Consider the following 21,866-nt stretch of genomic DNA (forward strand, 5'->3'; position numbering starts at 1 on the left):
TGTTCTACCAAATTGCTGTTTGTACCTATTGAATTCTTTTTTTTTTTTTTTTTTTCTTTTCCAGCCCTTCCATCCCATGGTGAATTTGGAATGCTCCCGCGATTTCCGCCCGTTCTTGTGTGCCCTCTACGCCCCGGTGTGCATGGAGTACGGCCGGGTCACGCTCCCGTGTCGCCGGCTCTGCCAAAGAGCGTTCAGCGAGTGCTCCAAGCTCATGGAGATGTTTGGGGTCTCTTGGCCTGAGGATATGGAGTGCACAAGGTGAGCAAATCTGGTTTTTGTTTTTTTCAGAATCCCAGGATAAAATTTTACTATGATGTAGGACACTTTATGTTCTGAAACAGCTATTTTAAATCTGTTCCATTCTAAGCGCCCTTATTTTCTCTTCCATGTGTGTTACAGCCTGTTTCCTGGCGTGGAAACTGAGGTCGTATTTTTATCATCTGCCCAAGAGATAAGTTGAAAATTTCTATGGGCAATTTCTGCACATGCGTATTCTTAAATGAATTTATATACTCATCTCTTTTTCTCCTTCTTTGTCATTTATACTGACCTGGTTTTGTCTGCTATACCGAAGTTTAATAGGTGATACTGCTATAAATTTCTCTGAGAGGCAAAATTACATACGCTAAAGATTCATAGTCTCCTCTGAAAGGGGAGCTGTCTGATTTTGATGGGTGTATAAAATCTCAAAGCTCTATTTTCAGAGCATCCACCTCTTGTTGAGCTTGTGTGCAGTTTTCAGCTTTACATTACACAAATAACAGAAAAATATTCAATGATATTTGAAACAGAATATACCTTAAATTGAGAACAATGTCTTTATGCTTTATTTTTTTAATAAATGACTCCAACAGCTGATAAAATACAGGAGGAAATAGTGTCTCTTACAGTTGGATCGGAGAGGATGAAAAATAATTAAATGTTTTAGCAAAAGAATAAGATGTTTCTAGGTCCTGATAATGTAGATCAAAACTCGCTCTAACTCCATACTCCAAACAGGTGCCTGGGCCCTTTAGGTCTCTCCATCTCCTCAGTAAGACCCAGGCAGTGAAATTTCATAACCAGAGCTCAGAAACAAAGTTTGCTGGTGCTGTGTTAGTGCCATTGTGCCAGAACACGAACTGTGGCAGAGGACTTCATTACAGAAATGTCTTCATCATGATTTCAGTTTATTAATTCTCGGTTGAATTTTTGGTCTAACTAGCTTGCCATCCTGTCTGATAGCGGCTGGTACAGTTGCTTAGGGAAGGGTTTTAAGACGTTCAATAAAATTGTGCTTTCTTGGGCGCATAGTCTCAGTTTGCAGTAAGCCTGAATTTATAGACCTCCTGAGGTGAATTTTGTATCCTCCTCACCTTTATGTTTAAAGCCCTAATGGGCCTTTGGTCCATTTATTTCTGTGGTTTATTTTTAAACTGATTTCATGGTTTCAACATCCACCGCATAATAGAACAATGAGTTCTAGAGTTTGTTTAAACATAGTGTAGTATTTCATGGATTACCCATTATTTAGATTGTCTTTGTTTTCGCTCCAATTGGTGTGTCTAAAGTCAGACGTGTAAATAAGGTTACTAGTCTTTGCCAAGTATGTGTATATTTCTCGTAAATAATTCTTTTCTTCCTTTTTAGATTCCCAGATTGTGATGAGCCATATCCTCGCCTCGTTGACCTCAATTTAGCTGGGGAGCCCACAGAAGAGGCCCCAATGGCAGTCCAGAGGGATTATGGGTTTTGGTGTCCTCGGGAGTTGAAAATAGACCCTGATCTGGGTTACTCTTTCCTGAGGGTACGGGACTGTTCTCCTCCTTGCCCAAACATGTACTTTCGGCGTGAAGAGCTCTCCTTTGCTCGCTACTTCATCGGCGTCATCTCCATCGTCTGCCTTTCCGCTACCTTGTTCACGTTTTTAACTTTTCTGATCGATGTCACGAGATTTCGCTACCCGGAAAGACCCATCATATTTTATGCCGTCTGCTACATGATGGTGTCGTTAATTTTCTTCATCGGCTTCCTGCTCGAAGACCGAGTAGCGTGTAACGCCTCCAGCCCTGCCCAGTACAAGGCGTCCACGGTGACCCAGGGCTCTCACAACAAAGCCTGCACCATGCTCTTCATGGTGCTCTATTTCTTCACCATGGCCGGCAGCGTTTGGTGGGTCATTCTCACCATCACCTGGTTCCTGGCGGCGGTGCCAAAGTGGGGCAGCGAAGCCATCGAGAAGAAAGCGTTGCTCTTCCACGCCAGCGCCTGGGGCATTCCGGGAACTCTCACCATCATCCTCTTAGCCATGAATAAAATCGAAGGTGACAATATTAGCGGCGTATGTTTTGTCGGCCTCTATGACGTGGATGCGTTGAGATACTTTGTCCTTGCACCTCTCTGCCTGTATGTTGTCGTCGGAGTTTCCCTCCTGCTAGCTGGGATTATCTCTCTCAATCGGGTCCGCATTGAAATCCCGTTAGAAAAAGAGAACCAGGACAAACTGGTGAAGTTCATGATCCGGATTGGCGTGTTCAGTGTTCTGTACCTCGTGCCACTGTTGGTTGTAATTGGCTGCTATTTCTATGAGCAGGCTTATCGCGGCGTGTGGGAGACGACGTGGATTCAAGAACGCTGCAGAGAATATCACATCCCGTGTCCCTATCAGGTGAGGAAACCAACGTGACATATTCGGGAGTGCTGAAAATGGGGAACGAGGGGATATGTTAAGATTTACTTGTCATCCCAAGCTGAAAATGCTGTTGTTCCTACAAGGGAAGGTTCTTGCCGTACTGAAGTTATTTGGATAATGTGTTAGGCCTTCTGGAAGACTAGGTATTATTGGAAAATTCGAGACTTGCGTCAGCTGCTTGGTGTGTTTTTGTGGAGATTGTAGGCTGTATGGGACCTATACAGAGTATAAAGATGCTATTTTAAACTGGCTTCAAGAACAGGACTTGATGAGTTTATTTTTGGTCATTATAGACACGTTAGAAGTTTTGCTCTGATGGAATTTTGGCATTTACGCTGAGCTGTCATCGGCCTGATTGCTGCTTTTTCTAGTTTTTGTTGTTCGTCTGTAACAGCTTTGTTGCCTTGATTAGCCTAGAGGTTCTGTGCTCGTTTTAGTGCAGTCTACGCACGTGTCAGAAACGTCTCTATAAATCTTAGTTAAGTGTCTTCTGAAGAAAAACAGAGCTTACAGCTCATCAGTTCTGTTATTTCAAGGAAGTTACGCTTACCTGCTCATTTGTTTTATTGAGTTATCCCAGGACAGAAGCCTCTAAGAGCACCAGATATCAACCTGCCCCCTGTTCACTGCAGCGTTAGGCTGCTGCGGTCGCAAAGAAAGTATTAGAACTATTAGTTACTTGAAGCCTACTTTGCTTTTTGAGCCAAAGTGGCAAATTGGTTTTTGGAATGATATTGCATAGATATTTTCTACAACTTATTTGAAAGCAACTTCATTTCAAGCAGGTTGTCCAGCAAGAATCTATTATATAGCTGCACACACAGGGGTATAAAAAAAAGTTAGTATTTTGGCTCTAAAGCAGTTAAAACACCAGCTGGATCCTCAAAGCTCACATTTTAGTACAATAACATATCACTTAAAGGTTTGGCTTAGCCTATATAGCTCGATAATAATCCTTTTATTACCTTTTAACTTTTTATTGTTGTCTCTGTTCGATTTTATTAGGGTGTGACTCTTCCCTCCCATCCAACGTGTGAGCGTTTTTATCGCAGGAAATATCTGTCAGTGGGTGTGTTCAGTTTAATTTGCTTGATTGAGTCCTCATTGCTGCAGGTTTTAATACATTAAACTGATTGACGCTTAAAAAGAGAGAAAATGAGGGACATGCAGTTTTCTCTCAGTTAATTGCAAATACCCACCATATGCCAATCTGAACTGTGTATACTAATCTCCAAAATTAAAAGGATGTGTTGAACAAAAACTATTTTAAAGTTGAAATCTTCTGATGTCAAAGGACCAAAATCCTGGCTAGTGGAATAATGAAAACATGTAGTAAAATGCTACTCAAATCTCTGGAAAACCGTTGCCATAATGGCTCAGTGGGAGTCAAAAGAACAATAATGGTTTCATTCACATCAAATTGGGTTGAAGGACCCAGAGACCCTAGGGAGCATTAGAAGGGTTTTTCTTCTAACCCATCCAATTTTTTTTTCTTAAACTAAACATGTTTCCCTAATTAAACTACCCAGACTTATAATTGAAACAGATTTCCAAAGCTGTGGGGAAAAATAATTTTATCCTTAGATTGTGCTAGTAAAATTTGTTATTAAATTAGGGGAAAATTTAAAGCATTGTGGAGACTATTGCTTGCGAAATAAGACTGTATTTTTTCTAAGCCTTGATGTAATTTAACTTCAAATATTTGAATATCAGTGTCTGATACTAAACTATCCTAAATTGAGAGCTGTAATCGATTCCACAGCGGACGTAGGGTTTACGTGCAAACCTTAGACAGCGTTGCCACGGTTAGAATTTGCTGTACAGCGTTGCCATAGTTAGAATTTGCTGCTTGCATAGCCGCACTTTGCTTCTAACACCAGCAAATCTGAGGTTAAAAATTCATTAGTCTGCTCAACCGTTACATCATCTTTGCCATCAGAGGCCGATGCCACAGGAACTCGTTCTGGAAAACCGCTGATGGGGGAGTCGGGGGATGCAGCTGCTTCATGCAGGAGGTACCATGGGGTTAATCATTTGCTGCAGATTCTCCTGGCTGCTGCTAAACCGGTCAAATGAAAAATAATCATCACGTTTCTTTACCTAAAGGACTAAGTACTCCCCAAATGGAGGAAGCAACAAGATATCTTTACGCTTCGATCTTGATTTTTGGCTGCGTGGATGTTTCTTGGGTTGAGCAGGCTGCGTATAATTATGGTTATTTGTCAGATCTGTTGCTTTCCTTGTGAAATTAAAACTTGATTTTTTCTCACAAAGACAGGCAATCAATATCCCAATATTCCCTCTCTTCGAGGGGCAGAAAGTTGCTCATGTTACCAGTGTCCAAGTTTCTGGGAGAGACCAAGGAGGAGCAGGGTTTGTAAAAGCCAGCAGCAGCTCTCTGCCCGTGAACACGTCCCCGTCCTTGATTTTTGCAGCATCACAGGCACATGCGGTTCAGGCAGTGGCTTTAATTGTTCCCTGGACAGCACCGGGAGGTAAAACAGGCAGCGAGGGCTCAGGTGGGCTCTGAGCTGAGCCCTCGAAAGTTGAGTCAATATTGTTTCCTCGAGTCTCCTTTCATGAGGAAAACACTACTACACTCAGAGGTGAGGTTTATTTACAGTATAGACAATTTACCTCACATTAAGAAATTTAGTTTAGTTCCTATTATAGGGGAAATGAATTGGGTTTGTGGGTGTCAACTTAAACATGTGGTGGGGGGATTTACGTTTTCTATCAATCTGGATAAATCTCTTAATTTAGTTAGAAATATCAAGGTTGCTATATTAGAGCATCCTTCTTTCAGCGTGAATAAAGGCAAATTGACTCAGGTGTTGTCACAAATAATTATTTTAATGGTTTTTGATGCTAGGACTATTCACAGTGGTGTAATCTGTTTCCAGTCAGTATTATTTCTCTGTGAAATCCTGCTCACAGCAACCTAAAAATGCCTTAACCATCCATCTCCATTCCCACCAAGGTTGGGACATTTTTTCTTTTTCTGGAGGGGGAATAAGCACCTTTATAATCGACTTTCAGCACAGTAATACTCAAAGGAAGAGCTGAATTTTCTGTTAGTATCCCACTTTTCACTCATTGCCTTGAAAAAAGGAATTGCTGCTTGGCCTCAGTAAGTGGTTTTGTGCAAGAGGAGTTCATGCAGGGAAAAATAAAACTGATTTTCAGTAGCTGTAGTACTCCCATTATACCAGAATGTGGTAGCCCACATTCCCATTTTAGCTGGGCTGTGTGCATTCCGTGTTCTTCAGGACAGACTTTTATCTTGTACAGAATATTTTTAAGAGCATATAGCGCGATTTTACGTCAAGGTAAAATGCAGAAATGAAGGGAGAAAAAGCAAGGAAGCGTGACCTAAAATAATCACATCTGGTCATCTCTTTTGCTATGGTTAAAAATATAATACCTCCTCTTCTGCTCCTCCTCCTGCTTCTGATTGTAACTGTGGTGGTTCTACCAAAATGATATTGTCGTTCAGAGGACAGAGCTTTGGAGCAGAGAGTTGGATTTTTGTTACGCTGGACTCATGGACAAGTATTTGGGGAAATAAGGTTTGCTGTGCTCCTGGTGCCGTTCAGTGCGGCCATCATCCTCATCATCTCTTTAATAATTTTACCATTTTTAACAAGTTCTGGATACTGGCTTGGCTTTTTAATCCGCAGTCCTTGGCTTTCCAAGTTTGTCTCTTCCTTATTTTGCAATTTCTGCCTTGTATGTTGATGGAGCATGTTGTGCTATGGTGACTAATCAGATGAAGATGATTTGGGCCTGTCGCTTTGCAGAAGCCCAGAATGGCTCAGGTTGAAGGGACCTCTGGAAATTATCTATTCCAACCCTCCAGCTCAAGCAGGGTCAGGCCAGGACCACGTCCAGTTGGGTTTTCAGTTCCTGTTGCCGTAAAAGCAAGAAGTTCCTTTCTATCGGACATCTAACCTCAGATATGTCTAATGTAGGGTGAAAGGGAAAAAGAAGTTCGAAGTGCGTTTAGCTGCTGTTACGTATTCTCGTCCTCCAGGCACCACGGTGATTTGTTCTTTACAAGGAGAGTGTTGGGTTTGTTCCTTTTGGGAGTTAAAACTGGGACATGGTGACCTGCCCCAGTCTGTGAAAATATGTCTCAAAGCTGGGATGAATTTGGGTACAAAGTGCAAGAGATACTCAGCAAAGTCTGTCTGCAAAACTGGTTATAATGTATGTTTCTCTTATGAAAAGTAGGAATTCTAATCATCGATATGGCCTTTCTAGCCCAGAGAGAAGGAACGGGCTGCATCAAGCCAGAAAATTCAAAGGTGGAAGAAAATTATAATTGTCATCTTCCCAAGATAAGGAAATGCATCTGTTTTCTCAGAATGGTAGAGCATGGAATTAAAGCTTTTGCCTCTTTTTTGAGTCCCATAATTGAGCTGTGTGAGGGAGTTTAGGCCTGAGAAGGTTTATTGGGCTGAACCACAAAATCAGATTTTCTGCGAAGTAAAGAAGCTTCCGAGTTAAGATTCATTTCTCATAAATCCAAATGTAAATAGACCCTCCACCGTTTTCACAGATGCCTCAGGGCTAGGCTGGGCACTGATGGGAGAAACATCTAATTTAGATATTAAAGAGGAAAAAAAAAAAGAAAAATAAACTATTTCAAAGGCATTTGCTGCCCTGGTGGGAGTCCTTGAGAAATTATCTCAGCAGCGTGATTATCTTTGCTTGAGATCTGATATTCATCGCTGTTTCGCCGCATTAAAAGACCTTAGTGCTAACTTGCTAAGAGTGAAGGTGCTACACCCCGCTTATCTTTTCGATATTATTTAGAGGAATAGAAGCAGATTTGGATAACACGTTTGATTTCCTCTTGATGAGGAAATCTTAATAACAGGGTGAGTTTAGAATGAATTTTGTATTGGAAACTCTTTTATTTTTCATTAGGAACTCAATTTAGGTGTCTACACCCCGATATCATTTCTTTAGCTTTGGGGCTTGACCAGAGGAATGTCAGAGAGAAAATAATGGGCATATATTAGAATGAAAACGATATGAAAATCAAGAGCAGCTACTGAGAGCAACATCCGTTTATCTCATTTGAGATGCCTCCATCTGAGCCAGGCATCCTGGCCTCCTTTTCTAGCTGAAGCAGAAAAATGGCATTTTTAACTATAAAAATTAATTCCAATGAATCCTGGCTTAATTAATTGTCTGTTTGAAGAGGTCACGTGTGCTCTTACTGGATATATTTATGTCTGGATTTTTGCTGCAAAATTCCGGGGAATTTTTTTGTGGGAAAGGATGAGGAGAGGTTGGGTTTGGGGTTTTTTTTTGCAATCTCTCCCCTTCAAAAGTCAAGATGTGCCTCGACACCTTTTAAATACACTTTTAGAACCTGACCCATCTTGATTTGAATAAAAAAAATCCAGAAAGAAAACTTAGTAACATGATTTTTGCTCATTTTTTACGAAAATGCATAAATAAGCACCTAAGACCGCAGTACCTGGAAGGACATAGGCCTGAATTTGGGAATCCTATGGACAGGTAATTTTGGTTTGCTAAGCATCAAAAAACATGTTTCAACTACTGATGGAGAAGACTTTTCCTGCAAGAACAATGAGCCCAACACAACTATTTTTGCAAATGTAATTTTAACCAACTCCGAGTTCTTGAAGCAGTCACCACGCTTATCTCTTTAAATCGTTCTTATTTTTCTTCTGATCTTCACTTTAAAACAAAAATCAAACCTGCCTCGGTATTTTTAGAGACTGAATTATTGAGAGCAATGCCATAAGATGATGTAATACCGAATATCATTTCCATCAGCAGCAATATCATTTCCATCAGCTAATTTTTCTTTCCTCCCCGCTCTACCTATTTCACCCCAGTACAAGGCCCCAGTTTTGCTGTGGAATAGATTCAAACGGGTTTTTACTGAAGATGGGAGTTCTCACCCACTCACTTCTGTGCGTTGCTGGTGTCGGAGAGAGAAGAGAGGATTAATTGTGGTTACCTAAGAGACCAAAAGCGTAAATGGGAAGAATGTTTTGTTAATATAATAGTACCTCTCATCTGTCAGTGCCAGTTATATGTATCTAGTACGGGCATAAAGGAAAACAAAGTAGAATCTTGCTAAGAGATTGCTCTTAATATTTAAATTACATTGCATTACAGATTATTTTAAGGCATCATTTGACAATTAACGTTGGAGAAATGGATTTTAATACGAGGATTAATCTCTGTTACCTGCTGATGATTTTGGCTCAAAAATTTGTCAGCTTTCTTGTTTTCATAAATGTACTTTGTGATTTAATCACAGCTATTATTCATTTTTTTTATTCTTAAGTTTGCAAGGTCATTTTAGATGTCTCAAAATTGATGATTCCATGATTCTAACACTGCGATAAAAGTCTCTCCCTTTCAGACTGGTTTGGATCACGAACAACTATAAACCGCATCGCTTGGTTTGCATCCTTTTTAAAGGCTGCCCAGGTACCATTTTCAAGTGCATTTTATTCCCACTTCTTGTGGCTTTGTCCTTTTTTTTTTACATTCTGAACAAACCCCGCAGGAACGTTCCGGAGAGCGGAGACCACGCGATGCCGACTTTGGAACCGTTTCAGCACAGGGAAGTTTTCTTATGAACAGGTGCCAACCGAAAAGCAACCGTGGGGGTAAAGTAATGGTCGGCTGGGAGCCAGGAGTGTTTAGTCATCTCCTCTGATGTTATTTCACCACGGAATATTATATCTCATAGCGCCTACTTTTAAATAAAACTGGGGAGAAGGAAAAGAGACGCTGAGACAAGCTGCCTTAAGTTCCAGCTCAGGTTTTGTAGCTACATCTCTTCATTTCTCCCCCGTTCTCCAGAAGAAGGTAATTAAATTGAAGAAGAAACCTTACTTTATAAACTCTATTTGTATCCCCCAAAAATATTCTTGATAGACATTTGAATTTACTGTAGAAATTTTACATTGTAGGGTGGCGAAGTTGCATCGCGTGCGCTTAAGCGACGCTCTTGCGGCCGACTGTCTCTTCCCATGGCCGCGTTGTGGGTGAAGCATAACCCCTGTTGACACAGCCTTTCTTTTCATGCACAAGCGCTTCAGAACAATCGCATGTGCGGACCGGGGAGAAGAAAAGACGGGGCTTGCAAACATCTTGCCCAAAACAGCAGCGAGAAATAACTGTTGAGACATAGGGTTTGTGGTTTTGGGGTGCTGGTGAAGTTGAGATGGTGTTTCCCCGGTTTTTTGGCTGCAATAAACGGCGTTTTCCATTTTTTTGCCGTTTCCTCCACTAATCAGGAGTGTTGCTTTTTAAATACAAAACATCTCGGCTATTTTCCCGTCTGTGTTACAGTGGGTCTGCAGAAACGTGCTGGGTACAGAAAAGGGGCTTTGTTAGGAAATGTCTTAGCGCCGCTGATGTGTGGCACAGGCATGAAGAGAATATATCTAGAGATGTCTATAAATCTACATTTCTCCTCCCTCCTCTTTTTCGTTAGTGATTGTTTAGAATTCCTCTTAGAAGAGGTAATGGATTTGCTTAAATCTGCCCTAAGGAATTGCTTCTTGTTGAATGTGATTATTCTGTCCTAGAAAAAAAAGAGAAAAAACAGGTTGAAATAAAAACATATTTTCCATGTTGCTGTTTACTCAGAAAAGACTGAGGAATTCTGAATTATGACTTAGGCCTCTTTCAAAAACAGAAGTAATGTCAGCTCAGAAAAACCTTAATGCCAGTATTATTAATACACTGCTTCCTAGCAGTGATTCAATTAATGTCTCCTGGTTTAGATGCTTAGGAAAAAGAATATATTCAAGGAAAAGAATATACTCAAGTTAATTTCTCTGAATTCTCCTTTTCAGCATTAGTAATATCCATCCTGTCTCCTTACGCATCCAGGACATTGATAAATCCTACATAGGATGCAATATATTCTCTTATCTCACCTTGGCACGTATGCAATTTCCAGTCAATTAACATATTGAGTGGAATCAATCATTTCCTTCACGTGACTCATTTCTGGCTGCGTTTTTTTAATTGGATTGACTGAGCTAGAGACAAAGGGAGATGTTGATTTCTCAGCCGTTCCATTTGCACTTGTACCCAAGTCTGACTCCTCAAGGTCACCTTTTGCTTTTTTCTCTTTATTCCCTATTTTGCTGAGGGTGACTTGCCAAAGGAGGTCAGATCTTGTTATTTTTGAGTTCTCCGTTTCATTCCATTCTCTTTTTAACAAGCATGCCGTATATCTGGAACAGCCTTTAATTCTGATTATTAAGGCAGCTCTTTTTTTCCGCCGACTCTTTTAATTGCTATTAAAATGGCAACAAAACCTAAGTTAGGAGCTCTGATTTCTCTGGTTTTGAAGCACCAGTGACTTTTAACCGTCAGAATTGAATGTTGCAATACATATGTTAAGAAATCAGTCACCTCCAAAAAGTTTTAACTTTTAATTTTCATAAATGAAAGGAAATTGCCTGTAATTTGCATTTGATAATTCAGAATAGCAGTGCATTCATTAACGATTATGGCTCTTTCACTGGCTTGCAGAGTTGCTTTGAGCTGTTGGACAGTCACCCCAAAAGAGCTGTCGAGCAGCTTGCAAAGAGAAAATCTTTAATGGGGAGTTATAAGAACTGTAGATTTCTGCCAAAATCCCAGCGAATGCTGAACTTCGATGGTTCTAAGTCCGAATATTCTGCGTCTGAGCGAATTTCGGTACGATGGCTTTCGTTGTGCTCTCCGTAGCGTTCCTTGACCATCTAACAGCTTGTCCCGTCAGCACAGAAACACAAGGTATAATACAATAAATTGCAGAGGTACTGCACTCCTGTACCTTTATTCCTAATTATTCCAGAGTATCATTGTTATTTTCGACCAATTTTTAAAACTCCAGTCTTGGAAAGGTACTTACGTTTGAATATCATTGGTCTCAGGACTAAGCAGCTCTGACAGTTACACTCCTGACAATAGATTTTCTTCAGAAATCTTTGGCTTTTCAGGAAATTGCGATTGTAATCGCCGGATCTGTAACACCATGGGGTGTAACGTGGGCACCCAACTCCTGTGGTGAGTGGTTTGAGAGATTTACTTAGTGGCGTAACATCCAGCAGTTCAGAATACAGCCTGTAAATACACAAATGTAGAAAGGTGGTTGTTCTCTGCATTAAAATAATTTGTTTCTAGACCTGAAATAAGTATTCTTAGGTAAAGTCTGTACTTAAAAATAATAGATCTATTCTAATGATGGCTATATCCTAATAATGAGATATATAAACTATTTCAAGTTCACCTGTAAGACTGGTCTGGATCTCTGAGACATGTTCCATATGGCCCTTGATCTGCTTAGCTCAGACATGTCTAGGCTACGTAGCATGAAAATGTAACAAATAGTTGCACATTTCAAGTTTGATTTTTGGTTTACATCATTCATCGGAACAAACAGTGCTCCCCAGCACCATCCTTCTATTCGTTCTTTTTCTTAACAGAGAATTACTGTGTTTCCTAGCAAAGTAAATGCAGACAAAGAGTAGAGTATCGCTTCCACATCAGCTGAGCCCACTCAAGAATCAGGTGCAGCTGCAAAATTCAATTGAGGAACACAAAAATACTTTAAAAAATATAAATAATACTCTTTTTATACCAAAAAGACTATATTTGAGTTATCTAAAGAGTCGCATTATTCACGTTTTCCGTTAAGAGTTTATATTCTTAGTAATATGGCTATATATTTACTTGTGTTTTGTTTATGCATTTTTTCTTATTAATAGAGCTTCTGAAGTCATTATAGATAATCTTTAACGCTGGCTTATGTTAAAATATCTGCTACGCTCAAAACCCTAAGACCAATGAGTATTTCTCAATTTCACCACAAAAGAGTCCGAGTATGAACACCAAAGTGATGAGCAGTATCATGAACTGATGAATATCAAAACTGATAAGCGATATCAAAACTCATGAGCTGGGTCACCTCCCTTGGCAACCTGGTCAATCACCCTGACAGCATTAGAGTATTCAGCATTACCCTGTAAAATTTTCTCAATTGATATGACAGCCCTGACACCAAATTATTTGTCAAAGATTCAGTTGAACTGATTTTTTTTTAATCAAATAATATAAGTGATCTTTAACGTTACTCCATTCACACTCTAACTTGAAAAAGGCGGCCTTTAGACTAATGAATACGGTATTTATGTCTGGAGAGGATAAGAAATATTTTATAAATACTATGTTTGCTAAAATAGCTATTTGTTTCTTCTCTCCTAAGTTGTGTACTTTTGCTTTAAGCTATGCTTTGGCGATTATTTGCATCTTTACAAAATTACACTAATTTGTTTCTTACGACTTCAGCTCCCGCAATTTCACAGTGTGGCAATTACTCATTCCATTCTTGGAACAAATAAAATCTCATGCGCAACTAGTTTTTTCTGTATGGCATTGAGAGACTGCATTGCGTTGGATGAAAAAAGACTGTATGGAGAAAAAAATAAATGAAAAGTAATTAAAGGGTGGCAGGAACAAGGTTCTGCTAGCACTTGCCTTTGAGGGAGAAGGGTGCCTTGCAAAAGAAGAATAAGAAAGGATGCAAAAATCCATAAAGGACATTAAATAAGAGCTGTTCAAGTCAAACAGCAGAATGATAACATGGCCATGAATAAACTTCGGTTGGAAATTAGAGAATTAGATGATGAATTGATGATTTCAGGACAAAGCTTGATAACGGAACGGGCTCGTGTGCCATCACCGGCAGCAGAAGACTTGATTTGACCGAGGATGTGTCTTTTGTTCTGTGTCCTTCATGCCAAGCGTCTTCATTCAAGTCGTTATTAATTTATTAATGGGGATATACTCCATGCCTGGATCGTAGTAAGCTTGCTAAATTTTGTCTTGTAAGAACTGAATACATTCGAGAAAGAATTATCTACTGCCAAAACAGATATTAAAGCTGCTAAGATTTTAGTCCAAGCACATTTTTAGCAGCAGGGTTGACAGAAATCAGATTTTCTCATTCATTATTTTTTTTTCCTGACTTAACTGTTTGAGTCTCAATGAAGTGCTGATATCTGAAGGAAGAAAAAAAAAGCTATTTGTTTCTGAATGGCAACAGGGAGCTGCCAGCCTCTTTGGCCATGGGACAAATCTTCCAAATGCAACCTACCGCAGCGACCCCTCAGTATCCCTAATTTGACAGACTTGCCAGGAATTCCTTTCTGTGAAAGGCAGATATGTCAAGCGGTGTGTTGCAGGTGCCCATAAAGAAGCATTTGCTGATAAAACGTGGTGTCAGCTGTAAGTTTATTGACCTGTTTTAGCCCATGCCAACCACAATCCCCGTTTGCACAAAGAATATTTCAGTAACGCCATCTGGTTCCACAACAGGGGTGAGGACAACTGCATGGCATTTTTTTTTTGTGAGCATTGGGATTTAAGTAAGATAAATTGTAGTAGATCAGTTTTGTTTCATCGTTCCTTTTCAACACCTTTAGGTGAGTCATTCCTTGACTTGAAGTAATACTTTGTCGTTTTAATCTGAACGGTCCAAAGTGAGCAATGCGTTCAAGAATTGTGACGTGAGTCTTTTATTCTAGTGACAAGAGGAAAGATAAGCTGTGCTGGGGAAAACAACTGTGTGGCGGGTGAGGACTTGTTTGCTTTTTATGTCTCTCCAGAGGACACCCCTACATGTTCTCAGGAAAAGCAAAGAGAGGTTCAAGTCTCTCCTGGGTGGGATGCTCATGTAGACTTGCTTGTCCCATTTTAGTGCTAAGAGACTCGCGACACCAGTTCCTCATCGTGGTAAAACAGAAGGCAGGTGCTTGAGCAATCTCTCTAATTACAAACCACTTAAAAAATTAGTTGCTGCGATTGAACGCTGTCTCCTCTTTTGAGGTAAAGCCACAGACTATCAGACACCCTGAGAGAGTCACTGAGATTCAGCTCTCCCAGATTTAGTCTCCGGAAGCTGCAGAATCAACCCGTCCCATGATGATTGTGAGATACCAAAGCTCTTGTCTTCTACATTCCCATCCCACGAGCGCAAGAGCCGTCGGCGTTGAACTTCTTGATGATCGCCAGTTGCTGACGCTGGGACTAGCTGCAGGGCAAAGGCGTTGGAGGCGAGTTATTAGACTCCAGTCATGAGTCAGAACCTTTTTAGTTGTCCTCTGGGATCCTATCAAGGAGATGGATGAGGAAAACCCTGCAGCGTTACCTTGTGAGAGGCCACTCTCTGCTGGGATGTTCTTTATTCAAGCTATTTTTCCAGGAGATGATTAGAATCCAGTGTGTTCCCCTGGCACGACGCAGACTTCTGGTGGAAACCAGTGGTGTTCTTCTATGGACAGAAGAATTTCTTTCCCAAATATTTATTTCCCATATATTTATTTCCCAGAGAAACTCTTCCAAAATACAACTCATTGCATTTGAAAGTGTTCCGTATAGGCAGTTTTCGTAAAAATGTGTTTTTAGGCACTTACACGTATTAAACTCTTGAAAAAAGAATGTATTGTAGATGAGTTCGGCATGGTGAGGTGGATGTGTAGTGCTAGTGCTTAACTTCTGTGGTGAATAAGTTTCCTCCAGAACAGCCTGTATCCCGTTCGGATGGTTGTTTTATAAGCTTTTATTACAGAGTCTTATTTATTTTTAACTTGGATTAGGTTTCTAAGCTATCTATTACTGGCTCAAGTCTTGCCTAGGCTGAGCATTTTACTTTAATTTCCACTCTACAGCAACTCAGTAGTTATTAAGTAAGTCTGGAGAGTACTTAGGGCTTTTTTTCATAATTGTTCTAACAATTGAGTCGTCGAGATCAGCTGATCGGGACCAGCTCGGCCGGAGCCGTTCAGAGCGATCTCGAGGTAAGGAGAAGCGTGGGGGTGGGTTTCGGTTTCGGGACCCGGCAGCCCCCGGCAGCCCTTGCGAGAGCGGCTGACGTGGCGTGGGCGTTACCACGGGGACGGCGATCACACCCCTGCCCCTCGCCTTGAAAAAGCCTCAGGGAGGGCAGCGACACGTCGCTGCCCACCAGGCGCTGGGAGAGGCAACCAGCTTGTGACGCGGTGAGTATCACCCACACTGTGCTGCAGCGGCAGGTGGAGCAGCTCGTGCAGTAGGGTGCAGAGACTATCACTCCTCGCTTGTTAGACCCTCTTACCTACTGCCAGTGTCCCTGACTGTTGCCAAACATGGTCTCCTCCAGGAAGAGAGCTTGCTTAAAGAAGACTGTGTCGACTCAGACGGAGCTACTGCCTCGAACCGTGGCTGTCCAGGTGTCCGGCTGCAGGGAGTGCCAGAGCCTGCTGCTGCCGGGGGAGGGAGATGAGCATTCAGCCTGTGTGAGGTGTGAGCAGGTGCAAGATCTGCTCGTCATGGTTGCAAAGCTTAAGGAGGAGATTGAGACGCTGAGGTCCATCAGGGAGTGTGAAAGGGAGATTGACTGGTGGAGTAACTCCCTGGCGTGCCAGGCAGGAAGGCCCCAAGGGGGAACCCCCCAAAAGGTGATGGACCCCCTGCCCTGTCGGGCAGAGAGGGAGGATTTGAGAGAGCCCCTGCCCTGTCACTGTCGGGCAGAAGTAGGGGGCCAAACAGCTGAGGAGGGTTGGAAGCGAGTTCCAGTTAGGCGTCGCGGGCAACCCCCCTCCCTACCTGCTTTGCTTCCCCGGGTGCCCCTCCGTAATAGGTTTGAGGCCCTGGATATTGAAGAAGATGTAGGTGGGGATGTGGTGCAAGGGCCGCCTACGAAGTCACATAGGAAGAGGCGATCGACTCCACGCCTCAAGACTGCTTCCGATAAAAAAGAAAGAAGGGTAATTGTGGTAGGCAATTCCCTTCTGAGAGGGACAGAAGGCCCGATATGCAGAGCTGACCCTCAGCATCGGGAAGTTTGTAGCCTACCTGGAGCTCGGATCAGGGACATCGCCAGGGCCCTCCCCAAACTGGTGCGCCCAACGGACTATTATCCCCTCCTGATCTTCCAGACAGATGGGGAGGAAGCGGCATCCCGTAGTCTGAGGGGAATGAAGAGAGACTTCAAGGCCTTGGGACAAATGGTGAAAGAGTCTGGGGCTCAAGTTATCTTCTCTTCCCTCCTTCCATTTTCGGATGATGATGTGGGACGGAATAGAAAAATTGAGTCTGTAAATGATTGGCTTCGGGACTGGTGCTACAGGCAGGGCTTTGGGTTCTTTGATAACGGCTGGTTTTATAAGACACCAGTCCGGTCAGTGATATGTGGGAAAGGTTTATCCCACAGGGGAAAAAAGATGCTGGGACAGGAATTAGCAGGGCTCATTTGCAGGGCTTTAAACTAGATTTGAAGGGGGATGGGGTTGTAGCTGGGCTTGCATCAGTGGGGCAGCACACTGGAATCAATAAAGACCGGGAGGCCCCCCAGGCCCCTAGGGTGAAATCGGTGTACTCGGCTCGCTCCCTGAAATGCCTGTACACCAATGCGCGCAGCATGGGGAATAAGCAGGAGGAGTTAGAAACCTGCGTTCGGTCAGGAGATTATGATCTGGTGGCAATTACAGAGACATGGTGGGACAGCTCACATGACTGGAATGTGGTCATGGATGGCTATGCCCTTTTCAGGAAAGACAGGCCAGCCAGGCGAGGTGGTGGAGTTGCTCTTTATGTGAGAGAGCAACTGCAATGTATAGAGTACTGTCCAGGTGCGGTTGAGGAGCGAGTTGAGAGTCTGTGGGTGAGAATTAAGGGGCAGGCTGGCAGGGCTGATACTGTTGTGGGTGTCTATTACAGGCCACCAGATCAGGGTGAGGAAGTTGATGAGGCCTTCTATGGGCAGCTGAGCGTGGCCTCACAGTCACAGGCTCTGGTTGTTATGGGGGATTTTAACTACCCTGATGTTTGCTGGAAGGACTACTCAGCCAGCCAGCCTCAGTCTAGGAGGTTCCTCCAGTGCATTGACGATAACTTTCTGATGCAAATGGTGGAGGAGCCGACTAGGAGAGGTGCGCTGCTGGATCTTGTCCTCGCTAACAAGGAGGGTCTGGTCGAAGCAGTAAAGGTGGGGGGCTGCCTTGGTTGCAGTGACCATGAGATGGTGGAGTTCAGAATCTCCTGTGGTGGGAGCAGAATACCGAGCAGAATTTCAACCCTGGACTTCAGCAGGGCCGACTTTGGCCTTTTCAAACAGTTGCTGGAGGAAATCCCGTGGGCAAGGCTGCTTGAAGGTAAAGGCGCCCAAGATAGCTGGTTAACATTCAGGGACTGCTTCTACCAAGCTCAAGATCAGTGCATCCCGACGCGCAGGAAGTCAAGGAAGGGAGCCAGGAGACCTGCGTGGTTAAACAGGGAACTGCTGGGCAAACTCAAGTGGAAGAGGAGGGTTTACAAATCATGGAAGGAGGGGCTGGCCACTTGGGAAGAATATAAGGCTGTTGTCAGAGGATGTAGGGAGGCAACTAGGAAAGCTAAGGCCTCCTTAGAGTTAAACCTGGCAAGAGGGGTCAAGGACAACAGGAAGAGGTTCTTCAAATACATGGCAGATAAAACTAACACCAGAGGCAATGTAGGCCCACTGATGAACGGGGTGGGTGCCCTGGTGACAGAAGATACAGAGAAGGCAGAATTACTGAATGCCTTCTTTGTCTCTGTCTACTCTGCCGGAGGCTGTCCTGAGGAGCCCCGTACCCCTGAGGCCCCAGAGGAAGGCAGGACAATGGAGGAGTCTGCCTCAGTTGATGAGGACTGGGTTAGGGAGCAATTAAGCAATCTGGACATCCATAAATCCATGGGTCCAGATGGGATGCACCCGCGGGTGCTGAGGGAGCTGGCTGAAGTCATTGCTGGACCGCTCTCCATCATCTTTGCCAAGTCTTGGGAAACGGGAGAGGTGCCTGAGGACTGGAGGAAAGCAAATGTCACTCCGGTCTTCAAAAAGGGCAAGAAGGAGGACCCGGGCAACTATAGACCGGTCAGCCTCACCTCCATCCCTGGGAAAGTGATGGAACACCTTATCCTTGGTGCCATCTTAAGACATATCAAGGATAAGAGGGTCATCAGGGACAGTCAACATGGCTTCACCAAGGGGAAGTCGTGTTTGACCAACCTCATAGCCTTTTATGAAGACGTAACAAGGTGGATTGACGATGGCAGAGCAGTGGATGTGGTCTACCTTGACTTCAGCAAAGCATTTGACACCGTCTCCCACAGCATCCTCACGGCAAAACTGAGGAAGTGTGGACTGGATGATCGGGTAGTGAGGTGGACTGCAAACTGGCTGAAGGAGAGAAGCCAGAGAGTTGTGATCAATGGGGCGGAGTCTGGTTGGAGGCCTGTATCTAGTGGAGTGCCTCAAGGGTCAGTTCTGGGACCAATACTGTTCAATATATTCATCAATGACTTGGATGAGGGAATTGAGTGCACTATCAGCAAGTTTGCTGATGACACCAAGCTGGGAGGAGTGGCTGACACGCCAGAGGGCTGTGCTGCCATCCAGCGAGATCTGGACAGGCTAGAGAGTTGGGCGGGGAAAAATTTAATGAAATATAACAAGGGGAAATGTAGAGTCTTGCATCTGGGCAGGAACAACCCCAGGTTCCAGTACAGGTTGGGGAATGACCTATTAGAGAGCAGTGTAGGGGAAAGGGACCTGGGGGTCCTGGTGGACAGCAGGATGACCATGAGCCAGCACTGTGCCCTTGTGGCCAAGAAGGCCAATGGCATCCTGGGGTGTATTAGAAGGGGGGTGGTTAGTAGGTCCAGAGAGGTTCTCCTTCCCCTCTACTCTGCCCTGGTGAGACCTCATCTGGAATATTGTGTCCAGTTCTGGGCCCCTCAGTTCAAGAAGGACAGGGAACTGCTGGAGAGAGTCCAGCGCAGGGCCACGAAGATGATTAAGGGAGTGGAGCATCTCCCTTATGAGGAAAGGCTGAGGGAGCTGGGTCTCTTTAGCTTGGAGAAGAGGAGACTGAGGGGTGACCTCATTAATGTTTATAAATATATAAAGGGTGGGTGTCACGAGGATGGAGCTAGGCTCTTCTCGGTGACAACCAACAGTAAGACAAGGGGTAATGGGTTCAAGCTGGAACACAAGAGGTTCCACTTAAATGTGAGAAGAAACTTCTTCTCAGTGAGGGTGACAGAGCACTGGAACGGGCTGCCTAGGGGGGTTGTGGATTCTCCTTCTCTGGAGACATTCAAAACCCGCCTGGACGCCTTCCTGTGTAACCTCACCTAAGTTTTCCTGCTCTGGCAGGGGGATTGGACTAGATGATCTTTTGAGGTCCCTTCCAATCCCTAACATTCTGTGATTCTGTGATTCTGTGAATTTAATTGTTTTAATGTAAGCCAATGGGCAAAGTTAAGGCATGGCGCTTTCGTGCTCCTGTGGCTGAGTAGAGTTACAACTGGGAGTAAGAAACAAAGAGGATCCATGTTCTCACGTGATCCCCTGCTCTGAATGATCCTGTTGATTCTGCTTGGAATAGTCCGGATGTGTCGCGAGCCATGTGGCTTTTGGTATTTAGAACCAGAGAAGTTTCATTTCTTTGGGATGCAGGGAAGTCTCCTGATCCCGTTGAGACTGTTTCACACAGACTTGAGCTACCATGAAGCTCCTGAAACAAATATTGGCTTTGTCATGAGCTCTTAAATGAGGGTTAAATCAGCTTAGCCATTGCCTTTTTTTTTTCAGGTGCTTTTAGTTTCTCAATTCTTCAGCTTGTAGCCAGAACAGTGGCGTGGATTTGCTGGCTGGATAAGAGTAAAACAAGCAAACCGTAAGATTTTAATAACCCTGAAAAATAATTTTGCTTTACAGTGACAAATGCTACTACATTTTACTGGGAAATGAGCAGTGTGAGCATAATATTCTAAGTCTCAAAGCGGTGACAGTGATGGAAATGGTTATGAAAACGAGACTGTTGGAGCAGATTCCCTTTGGTCTTTCCCCTGCTCCTCCCGTTTTCAACAAAAGGATGGGTTAATTTGAATTTCAGTGCTTTTTATCCTGAGGGAAATATCAAATGATCAGCATTATTGTGGAACCGTGCCCCAGAGGAGGGGGACAGGTGTCGTGTTTGTGCTTTCGCTCCACGTGTGCAGCGAGCTCGTTAATTTGCGATTTCATACATTTTAGTAGGAAGAGGCCACTGGTCTCTGTCACTAAAAAGAAACCGTGATTGATCGTTCGGGGGCAGAAGGGGAAAATATTCAGAAATTAGTTATATAAGCATCTTAAATTAACAGTGTGCCTACAAAGCAGCCTTGTTTTTCCCCGGAGGAATGCTGAAATTGATGTTTTTAACCTCCTTTCTGAACACCTGCCACTGGGTAGTTTCAGCGGGGAGGCAACGCGTTCAGACGAACGTCTTTTCCTCTTCACCGAGGAAAGCGCCTTTCTGTTTGATGATCTGTGCCAACCCAGCAGATGGGAGGAAAGAAAAAAAAGACATAAAAAGGGTTGCGGAAATCTTGCTATCGCATATGCAATCTTTGTATCTGACAGAACTTGTTCGTTGGTCTTCAGGAGGTGAAACGTCGGTGCCCGCGCTGCTTGCGAGACGTGTCTGGACAGAACAGAGCGGAGCGGAGAGCGCGCAACCCAAACCTCTGCGTCTCGTTGCCTATTATTTTTTGTTAGCTGGATGCCTCCGAAGGCCGAGCGCTGCAAAACAAAACAAATTCATTTCAGGGCCTTTGATCTGTGCAATCACACGGCGTCTGCGCGAAGCCCGTCAAGGTTTTGCAGTCGCCTTTGCGGCGGGTCCAACTCCGTGTGCGATGGACGGGCTGTCACTTGAGACCCACACAGACTTGTTTGCGCCGGCTTTGCTAAATCGCCACGTTCTCATGTTGCCGAAGTGCACGAGCCCCTCTCACATCTCTGGGAAAGCAATCGGGTATGGAGGAAAACGGAGAATCGCCACCAGTATTATCTTTCCTCTAGGAGAGGTTCTCATCTTGAAGGACATCGCCGCCGGCCACTTTCTGCTCTTTGTTGCCTTGGCACTGGCTGCCCTCGTGGAAAAGCAGCTCTGATGCTTGTAAGATGGACTTTTATCTAGAAAAAAAGGTATTATCACAGTTTTTTAAGGCCCAGAGGAGATCTGTGGTGTCTCTAGATCCAAGTCGGTCGCTTGCCGATATATGAGGTCTTCTGAAAGCCTTTGATACATGATAATGAGCGGAGCGCTGAGATTAACAGATGTAAAGAAGAGTCTGGCAATGG

The 21,866-nt window shown here is 43.6% G+C and overlaps 1 protein-coding gene across 3 annotated transcripts in view; it reads left to right on the forward strand.

Moving 5' to 3' along the window:
- The window catches only part of FZD3 (frizzled class receptor 3), a 57,368-nt gene that overhangs the window by 25,840 nt on the left and 9,662 nt on the right, over positions 1 to 21,866 (forward strand). The window contains exons 2-3 of one of the 3 annotated variants that reach the window (XM_065631166.1): positions 65 to 261; positions 1,633 to 2,664. In XM_065631166.1, coding sequence (XP_065487238.1) covers positions 65 to 261; positions 1,633 to 2,664 — 1,229 coding nt within the window. The remainder of the gene's footprint in view (positions 1 to 64; positions 262 to 1,632; positions 2,665 to 21,866) is intronic. The other 2 variants (XM_065631165.1, XM_065631167.1) reach the window with 2 other exon arrangements.

The sequence above is a fragment of the Caloenas nicobarica genome, chromosome 3, assembly GCF_036013445.1.
Source record: "Caloenas nicobarica isolate bCalNic1 chromosome 3, bCalNic1.hap1, whole genome shotgun sequence".
Classification (NCBI taxonomy): Eukaryota; Metazoa; Chordata; class Aves; order Columbiformes; family Columbidae; genus Caloenas; species Caloenas nicobarica.